The 10,323-nt window shown below is 48.6% G+C and overlaps 1 protein-coding gene across 1 annotated transcript; it reads left to right on the forward strand.

Annotated features, from left to right (window-relative positions):
• Positions 1-4,473: 4,473 nt before the first annotated feature.
• On the forward strand, positions 4,474-6,631 carry LOC308219618 (gallinacin-13-like; the record flags this gene model as incomplete). Its single annotated transcript, XM_080614842.1, has 2 exons — positions 4,474-5,187; positions 6,510-6,631. The coding sequence occupies exons 1-2, from the start codon at positions 5,127-5,129 to the stop codon at positions 6,629-6,631; spliced, it is 183 nt and encodes a 60-aa protein (XP_080470968.1). The 5' UTR covers positions 4,474-5,126.
• Between the last annotated feature and the right edge of the window lie 3,692 nt (positions 6,632-10,323).

Here is a 10,323-nt window from a genome sequence, read left to right on the forward strand (position 1 = left end):
CAGTGTGTATATATATACACTATATATACTATATATACTGTATATGCTTGCTGATCTGGTAGGAAATAACCCTAAAAAGATCCCAACCACAACCCAACAAAAAAAAAGGCAACAAGAATCCATGATCATTTCTGCCTGATGAATAAAATGAACTGACTTCCCTCCCAGCTACCTGGTCTGACACAGAGGGTGGAGAGAGAAAGCACTGAGAACATGGTGGAGGCCAGAGAACAGCACTCTCCAAGTCCACCAACACTACACAAGTGTTTCTTGACATGGTCTCTTCACCCATTAACTTGCTTGGGGCAGAGCACTCAGACACCAGCACACGTCCTGAGGAGCTGCTTAAACAGCAGTATAAGATGGTTTAGTGCAAGTGCATGACAGGGCATCCTGCCCTAACTAATTACTCCAGGCTGGTGTATCCTGTAACCCCAAGGAGGAGGCAGCACTGAACTCCTCTGGTTAAGTGACAATGTTCATCCACTCAGCACAGATCTGTTCACCTGCGTGTTTTCATTCACCTTGAGACCACACTCCTATAGGGCCCCAAACGCCATATTCCAACCTTTTATATCTAAAATCCAAAACCTACCCATGCCTTGAGGCACTCATCCCCAGTGTGACCCTTTGCCAGAGGACTTCCCCCATGACCAGCAGTCCTGCCCAGCTGGGTTCATTTCCCAGAGTGCAGACTTACATGTAGTAAGCTGGGTTCATCTGAATCCAAAATTTTACCTCCAGAATTGCATGTAGGACTAGAAGGCACAGTAAGGCAAGTGATGGTGAAGCCAGAGGGGCAGAAGTAATGAGAAAATGAAGTCTACCATCCCTTAAGAGATGCAGGCTGGTGAGAATTTAAATCAGGCCAGTGGCCCACTTTGAAAAGACATGAAGTTTTTGGCCTCATGGGAGAAAGCCAAATGAGGAAGATGATTTTTGTGGGAAAGGCTGGGTTAAGCCTTTAGTTCCAGGTACCTGCACCTGACAGAGCTCAGAAGGCTACAAAATAGGGGTTCTTCAGTACTGCCCTAGCAGACCTATATCAGCCCCTAAGGGAGACCAGAAAGCATCCAGACATCTTGGGATGTATATTTGGGGTTCTTTCAGCCATACAGACAGACAGGATAGAGCCCTACCCTCATGCCCAGTCTGTCAACCAGCACAAACCTCATGCATAACTGGAGACGTCAGTTCATCAAAGCACAGCATGAACGTCCCCTCACTGAAATTTATTTGCTGTTCCCAGGCAACAGGCCAGTGTTTGCTTGGCAGTGTGAGACAGACAGATTAAATCCTCTGCTTCTGCCCTAAAAACACCACTGGAAATGGAGCTGTATAATCAAGAGCAGAATGGTGGCCAGATGGGCTCCTGCTTGGGGAAGCTGAGATCTCATAGTGCTGGGCAAGCACCTTAGATCCAGATTGTCTCTTATGTCTCCAGAAATCCCATGCAAACCAATGCAAGCACCTGCATGCCTGGCTCTTCCTTCACCCCCATGCAGGAGAATCACAGAATGGTTTGGGTTGGAAGGGACCTTAAAGCTCATCCAGTTCCAACCCCCTGCCACAGGCAGGATCACCTTCCACTAGAGCAGGTTGCTCAAAGAAAAGAGTTCATATCCAGCCCACTCATGTGGCTTCTTCCACCTCCTGTGGAGTGAAGGATACCATCACCCTACCACACCAGCTCCAGGGGCATAATGAGAAGATAAAATGTGTCTGGATTCAGAGTAAGTCAAGCTGTATGAGGCTCAAGGTCAGACATGAACAGATACCCATACATGCTATCATCATAGAATCATAGAATCATAGAATAGTTAGGGTCAGAAAAGACCTTAAGATCATAAAGTTCCAACCCCTCTGCCATGGGCAGGGACACCTCACACTAAACTAACATCAAGCTAATCACACTAACATCAAACTAACACTTTGCCAAACTGCTCCTTGGCACACTTTGGAGCTGGGCAAATGCCAGGAACCATCTGTAACAGATGTCCAGATGTGGCCATGTAGCTGGCAGGGAGATGCCTGTTTAGGTGGCTGACATGAGTGCTATATCTCCATGAACTTCAGTGAGCACTTAGACATCTTACGGGCCTGAAGACCCATGCGCGCAGGAATAGGCATGACATACCAGATGTGTGTAGGCCCGAACATAGGGGTTTGGTCTTATCTCCAGTCATCTCCCCTGGATGCAGGGGGACCTGGGGAGAAGGCAGGAGGCACAACAAAGCCTGTTGGGCAGAGATTGAGTCCAGAAGCATCTCTTGCAAAGTAGGACTGGCACTGGGTGGTTTAGGGGGACATGGCAGAAGCCTAGGGGATTGGGAAAATCTGACAAAATATCCTAAGGATTAATGGGGTCTGACTGCTCATGGCCTTGTCATGCACAAGAACTAGGTGGACACACATTTAAAACAAGCAAACAAATTGTTCCTTTATGCAACCAGCTGCAGACCTATGAAACTCCCTGCTGAAGGATATTGCCATGTAAGACTTCACTCTTCAGACTAAAAAATAGCTTGAAAGCAGGAGGAAAATTGAGAAAATACCACAGTCGTGCTGTGCTTACTGTCATTCAGACCTCCCCATAAAATCACAGAATCAGCTAGGCTGGAAAAGACCTTTAAGACCATCAAGCCCATATGGCTACTGTTATAGGCAGGAGGTGGATGGTCCCTTTGAGTGGGTGAGGATGGCTGCATGGTGGTTTGTAACGAAAGCCCACCCAAGGCCATAGAGGGTTCCTGGGCCAGGGCTGATCCCAGAGCTGAGCCCATGATCACTTCTTCACGAGCTGAACTGCAGGGCTCTATCAGTGCTTGTTTGGCTCAGGGACTGGTAAGAAGCCACTGGTGGGATGGGGAAGCAGAGGTGACATTGCAAGCTGGCAAGGGTTCAATCATCAAAGGACTTGCTCTTGTTGGCATACACTTATCCCAGGCTGCATTTAAATATCGGGCTGCTCAGCTCATGACACAAAAAGAGATTAAGTCAGTGGAGGCATTCCTCCTGTCTGGGGACATGGGGTGGATGCACATTGACTTGACTTCTCCCCAGCCTCAAAACCTCTAAGGCATGCAGGCACTGATTTCTGTGTGTCACTGAGCACAGATCATCCTGTGTGCATGGTGGACTCCGAAAAGAAACCATCTGGTGGCAGGTTTGGAAGCAGGGAAGGGTGGGATGCTGCTGGACCAGCCCCAGTAGGCTGACCAGAGGCTGAGGCCAACACAGCATAGGGACCATACTGGAAGAAGCAAGCCCAGCTGCTGTTCAAGCAGTTGCCCAGGGGACAGAGACTTCCTGCCCCTGATTTTTGGGGGAAATCTGGTTTATGTTGGTATTGTCTGGTTTTGGCTTTCTTTCCCAAGGCACGTTCTGCAACTCGACCCACGCACTACAGCTGTAGAGCAGGGGCTTGTGGTGATGTAGAGGATGCATCCTGGCCACTTTTGTGCCTGTCCCTGTGGAGCATTCAAACAGCTCCAGACACAGCTCATCCTCAGAGCTGGTGCTGCTCCCACTAAGGGAGAGCAGCTGAGCTAGGGATAAAACACAGCATTTTGCCATCCACCATCAGGAACACCATGGCCAAGTGGTACTCTGGCTCTGTGCTAAGCCTCCTCTCTATAGAGTGCATCAAACCGCCTGCACACATATGTTGAGACACATACTCAGAGCAGGACACCCATATGAGCATCCACACGCTCCTCCTTTGTTGGGCTGCAGCTCAAGGACTGCAATCTCATTTCTGCTAGAGAAACTCAATCCCAGCCCCACTGCACCATCTGTCACATTGGAGATGCCGATCCTTAGAGGAACGTGGTGGGTTATGGTCTTCCACCCACTGCACCAAAAGGTGCCACCAGATACGCAAAGCATCAACACTAGTAGAGAGGCTTTACACACATCCTTGCAAACCACCTTCTTTTCCCAGGTTTTGTGTGGCCAGTCTGTATGACACACTGTTTAAATACTCAGTGTCCCATGACGCAAAGTCCAGCTGGTGAAGGGCCCCTTATCTGCACTGTTTGATGAAGGTGATCCTTGTTCTGTTCAAGCAGTCTGAAGGCCATCGGTTTCCCATTTTCCATCACTACCTGGCACCCAGCCTGCAAATAAAAAGCCATCAAGATGACTAACTAAAGGAAAATGGGAGACTTGGTGATGCCCTTTGCTTTTCCTCTGTTTGTTGTTGGCTGGGGAGATTTCTGCTGGGTATTTACTTTGTGTTGTTTTCCAAAGCTGAAACTTGGATCTCACCTCTATTGCTTTCCAGGAACTAACCTGGAGAGCTAGTACAGACCAGAGACCCTGCCATCCTTCTTGGAAGAGCTGTAATACACAAGCTTTCCTAATGCTCCTGATAATCATGAGGAGGTATCCCAGCTTTCCCATGTAATAAATACATAATAAGATGCTAAATTGCCATTTTTCTTGACAGTTGTAAACAAAGCTTTGGCAAGCTTTGCCTTTGTGGCCCAGAAGTTGTGAAATACAAACAGACCTTTGATTTGTAAGGATCCCATGATTTTCAAGCCAATGTTGTGCACTGGGGAGTGCTCATGAGGAGACTCTGTATTTTTTCACTCTTGGCTGTCAGTGCTATACACAGAGACTGGAAGCTGGAAATGAACAACTTTGATACTGCAAACACTTGGATGGGATTCTAACATCACATGCTCAAGCCTACAAACATAAGAAGAGCCAGACTGAGGCAGCCCCAACATCCTGTCTCCAGCAGCAAGCAGTAGCAGACTCCCCAGTGCTCAGTGCAGTTTGTTGACAAAAACCTGTTGCTTTTTTCCCCCTTTTTTTTACCTTTTTCCCTTTTTAATTTTTTTCTGGTTTTTTTTTCCCCTTTTCTTTCTCTTTTCTTTTTTTCTTTTTTTTTTTTTTTTTCTTCTGTAACAAGGTGTGTCCAAGAGTGGGAACATCCCAATGCAAATGTTTGCTGTCATGTTGAAACGCATCTGAGATTGACAAAGTTCCCTGGGCTCCAGGAGCGTTACACAACCCGTCCAGCACTATAAATCCAGGATCTCCCTCTTCTCCCTCTTCTCCACTTCTTTCCAGCCCTTCACTCCTCCTTGTGGCGGGACCTCCCCTGACGTCCAGCCATGCGGATCCTCCAGCTGCTCTTCGCAGTTGTTATCATCCTCCTCCTCCAGGATGCTCCGGGTAAGGACAAGATACTCACAGGGGTTTTGTCAGGACTGTGGGGAGAGAAAAGACAGGTTCCTACCCCAAGGTAGAGAAGGACAAAACAAGGCCCTCAAGGCAAAGCAAGTCAAGGCTAACCTAACTTTTGCTTCCAGGGAACAAATACCTTCCGAAACAGTGTCCATGAAGCTCCTGGATGCAGGCATTCCAGGTTCATAGACTGTACATCCCCTCTTCTCCATCCCCTCAAAACCTATTCAGGAATGCTAAGTCTAAACCCAGAGCCAGAGCTCTGCTCCTGAACAGGATACAAGCCTCAACCCTCCCCAAGACAAGGAGAACTCCATTAAATCAAATTAACCTTTCAGGGGAAAACAGTAGGGGGAAAGACTGCTAGCTTCTTTCTGTGTCTGTCTGTTTTCTTCTGGGATTCTGTTCTCTTCCTTGGCTTGGCTTTGTCACTGCTTGCTTGTGTGTATATGCTAGAAATTCAGTTTTCATCCACCTGAAGGTCACTATGATGTTACTAGGACTATGGCGGTATAAATTTCATAGAAAACAAGCCTCATAACAAAGAATAGGAGATTTACTTGCTCAGCTTGTTTATACTCTCATTTAGTTACTTAAATCCTAGAGATGAAGAGGGGAGAGAGAAAGGTTTGTCTGCTCCACTGGTGGTGGATGCCCACCTGTGTATCATAGAATCATAGCATGGTTTGGGTTGGATGGGACCTTAAAGACCCTGTCACAGGCAGGGACACCTTCCACTAGACCAGGTTGCTTCAAGCCCTGTCCAACCTGGCCTTGAACACTGCCAGGGATGGGGCAGCCACAGCTTCTCTGGACAACCTGTGCCAGGGCCTCACCACCCTCCAGAAACCCCAGACTTGGTTCCTGCTGTGTGTAAAGAGAAGCAGCACATACCCTTTAGACCAAAATAAGAAGATTTTAAAAAAGCAAACAAAGAAAAAAACCCAAAACACTGAGAAAACAACAATCATACAAAAATTCCCAAAGCAACAGATAAAACACCTGTTCCAAAAAGACATTTCTCTGACTTTTGATATTGCCCAAGGGATCCATTTCACCTAAGCCATCTAACTCAACTTAGCCAACCTGAAAGTTCACCTAACTCATGTAGCCTAACTTTGCCAACCCAAAGGTGCCATCCCACCTAGGCTAGGCTAGTTGTTAAAAGAGTCCCAGTGATTGCTGGAGGCAGATGCTTCACAGAGCACATCTAACCTTCATCATGAAGCCAGTTGAATTTCCCCATCTCATCGCTCAGTTACCAGCATCAGCAGACCCTAAGTGTGTCTCCCATCACCTTTCCCCCGCAGCAAGCGGCCTGTCGGACAGCCAGCAGTGCAGAAGCAACCACGGCCGCTGCCGGAGGCTTTGCTTCCACACGGAGCGTTGGGAAGGGACCTGCGGAAATGGCCACCTGCGCTGCTGCCGATGAGAACAACCACACTGTGATGGACCCCGGCACACCAAGGTGATCCTGCGACCACAGCTGTATGTAGGACCTGCTCCATGCCTACACCTGCAGCTCAGTTTGTTCATCACCAATAAAGCTGTTGGGTTTTGATGTCCTGCATGTAGAGTGCAGCTGTGTTTCCCTCTGAGACGGATCATCCTACCTGATCCCTGTGGTTTGATGATGCTCGAGATGCACTGGGGTGTCCAAAACATCTGTACAAGGCTGGCAGATGTGGCACAGAACCAAGGAGATACCTCTGCCCTTCCAGAGAGGCAGAAACAGAAGGGTCTGTTGAGCTTGTCTGATGAAGCCCCTCTTCTAGCCCATACTTCTGTCTCCATCACAGCCTTTATCAACAACTATCTCTTGCTTTGTCTACAGAAGAGATCACAGCAGGATCCATCCTCTTCAAGGAGATGGATCCAAGAGGGAGGTATGATTTGCCCTTCCAGAAATGCCTCTTTCTCCCCAGTAGCAACAACAAGGTGAACCTGGGTGGAGGGCTCAGGTTATCTTCCTGTGAGACGAGGCAAACATGGTGGGTGAGATGGATAAATCCCACTTCCATGGGCAAAGCAATTCACCTGGTGGTCACACAGTGAGTGCGGTGGGTTCTGCATCTGTCCTGCTGCTGCATGGAGTGATTCTTCTGTGAAAACTTGCTTGCATAGTGCGAGGTTTAAATAAAAAGGGACACTGCTCATCAGGCTGGTGATAAAAGCAAAAGGAGATGTTCTGGCTTCACTGCTATTTGCTGGTGAGGGATACCCCAGGCTGAGTGCAGTTGTGGGTCTGAAAAAGTTGTGGGGGAAGAAAAGGACTGAAGAAGCAGTCAGTCTGACTTTGGATGGCCCCTGATTGCTGACATGTACAAAACCGTTGTATCCTGAATGCTTTTGGGGCGGGGGTAAAACAGCTGAAAAAAATGATGTTTGCTTAGGGGGAGAAAAGGGAGAAAACTCTTGCTAGGGAGGAAATGATGAATGCATGTGAAGTAGAAGGAGATACCAGAGCCAGCAACACACTGCCCTGGCTGGCGACCATTCCTCCAAACCCTGCCACCCTGAGCACCTGCACCAAAGGGGAGGCTTGGGACACATGTCAGGGAAATGGGATGGGGAAATGGGAAGGGAAGGAGAAATGGGAAAGGAAGGGAAGGAGAAATGGGACGGGGAGGGGAAGGGAAGGGAAAGGAAGAGGAGGGGGGGAACAGAAGGGGAAGGGGAAGGGGAAGGGGAGGGGAAGGGAAGGGGAGGGGAAGGGGAAAGGAAGGAAAGGGAAGGGGAGGAAAGGGGAGGGGAAGGGAAGGGGAAGGGGAAGACGAGGGGAAGGGAAGGGGAAGGGGAAGGGGAAGAGGAGGGGAAGGGAAAGACAAGGGGAACAGAAGGGAAGGGAAAGGAAAGGGAAAGGGAAAAGGAAAAGGAAAAGGAAAGGAAAAGGAAAGGAAAGGAAAGGAAAGGAAAGGAAAGGAAAGGGGAAAGGAAAAAGAAGGAAAAGAAAAAGGGGAAAGGAAAAAGAAGGAAAAGAAAAAGGGGAAAGGAAAAAGAAGGAAAAGAAAAAGGGGAAAAGAAAAAGAAGGAAAAGAAAAAGAAGAAAGGAAAGGAAAGGGGAAAGGAAAAAGAAGGAAAAGAAAAAGGGGAAAAGAAAAAGAAGGAAAAGAAAAATAAGGAAAAGAAAAAGAGGAAAGGAAAGGGAAAGGAAAGGGAAAGGGAAAGGAAAGGAAAGGAAAGGAAAGGAAAGGAAAGGAAAGGAAAGGAAAGGAAAGGAAAGGAAAGGAAAGGAAAGGAAAGGAAAGGAAAGGAAAGGAAAGGAAAGGAAAGGAAAGGAAAGGAAAGGAAAGGAAGCTGCACACCTGGCTTTAATCAAAACTCACTCCTCTATCTACCCCAAAGTGACTAGTCTTATCCTGGAGGGAACAGAGGGAAACCAGTAAAACCAGTATCTCGGCTATTCCTGCTGACACCCAGTGGAGATCTGTCCCATCTCTGTGTGTGATCTGAGCAGGGAGAGATTCCCCCGCTCCTCCTACCACCATAAACCAAACCAGCGAGGGACTGAGCTCCCAAGTGCTGGGGATACCCCACTCCACGCTCCTCTCGCTCTGCAGGCTGCAAACACAGCAACGTCTTCACACAATCCCTTCTCCTGAAGGCTTCTCCTCCCTGCTGAGTGACAGCCCGGCTCCTCCAGGGCCTCAGAAAGCTCAGCCAGAGGTTAGCAGCCACTCCGACTCACACAGCCATCAGTCCCATCGAGCAGATATGGCTCCCCTTGATAACAAGACCTGCCAGAAGCGAGCCTCCAGTTTTTCCACCTTTTTGAAGTCCAGCCAGTGAAGTTTTGCAGAACTTTGTCTTTCTGCCAAAGTAACCAACTTCCAGCTCCAGCCTTCATCTTCCCTCCTTTTCCCTGACCTCCTTCCCCTCCTCCGCCTTCCCTCTTCCTCCTTGCTCCTCCATGGTGCTCCATGATAGAGAAGCTTGGCGGGGGGACACACAGGGATGAGAGGGTGATGTCATGTGTTTTCGGCCCTGCAGAGGAGGAGGCAAGGGTTAGACACGTCTGCCCCTGCCCAGCCTGGCGCCGGGAGCAACTGGGAGCCTTCCTTTCACAGCCGCCTCTGCGCCTTATCAGGAGCAGGATGACATCTCAGGGGCAGGCTGCCGGTCTTGTAAGGGGAAGGAGGTGGGGAGCCCCTGAATGGTGCCTTGTGAGGAGCATGCACTGCTGGGCTTGCGCATGGCTGCGTGTGCTCGCTGGCGGGAGCTGCAGGGGGAAATAGCTCCCAGCAGGATGGAGCCGGCTATCAGCCACCGTGCAGAAGAAAGTGGCTCTGTGTGGAAGCCCAGTCAAGCAAGGGCAATGCTCTTGCCCAGCTCCACTCCATTAGGAGAATTTAACCTCTTACATCCCAGGCGGGCCACCTGGAAAACCCTGCAAAGGGTTAAAAGGTCCCCTCTGCCATCAAAGGAAGAGGCCAGGGAAAAGGGAGGGAAGTGAATCCATCTGCCCCATACCGACATCTTGGGGTCAGGAGTGATCTCCAGCAGGGCTGAGTACAAATGTGCCATCAAAATCGTTTTGAGATGGAGCATCAGGTCCTCCTCTAAATGTTTTTGGCCATTTTTTCCCAACTTGGAATGGAAAAACATCATCCTCCATAAAACAGCAGTAACCTCTAACGCCCTAATGCCACCCTCTCTTTTCCTCTCTCCCCCAGAAACATGGTTTGATCAGAAAAGCATGAAATATTTTTAGTTAACCCCAAAACAAACTGTTCTTCCTACCTTCTACATCACAGCCTTCAGGAGGGAAAAGCTTTGTGGGACATGGGAACTGCAGCCCAAGAAGAGAGATGGCTCCCTACAGCACTGGTGCTTTAATATATTTTATGTTATTTATTCATGTTACAAAGAATATTTTTTCCCCCACCCTGATGGATCATCTCCCTCACACCCCACTTTGGAGGGCAGTGCTCTAGAGGAAAATGGAGATTTTGGGGAGAGGAACTACAGCCTCCAAGGCATGGCGCAGGAATCTAAACAACGACTGGCTCTCTTTCCAGCCAGAAAGTTTGTAAAGCTACTAATGTTTTGCTTGGAATAAATAAGATTTTCTGCAAAAATCATTCTCACTTGTGATTACAGTGAGAAAAAAGACACTGAAACACT

This window comes from Psittacula echo (genome assembly GCF_963264785.1).
Source record: "Psittacula echo genome assembly, chromosome: 4".
Lineage (NCBI taxonomy): Eukaryota > Metazoa > Chordata > Aves > Psittaciformes > Psittacidae > Psittacula > Psittacula echo.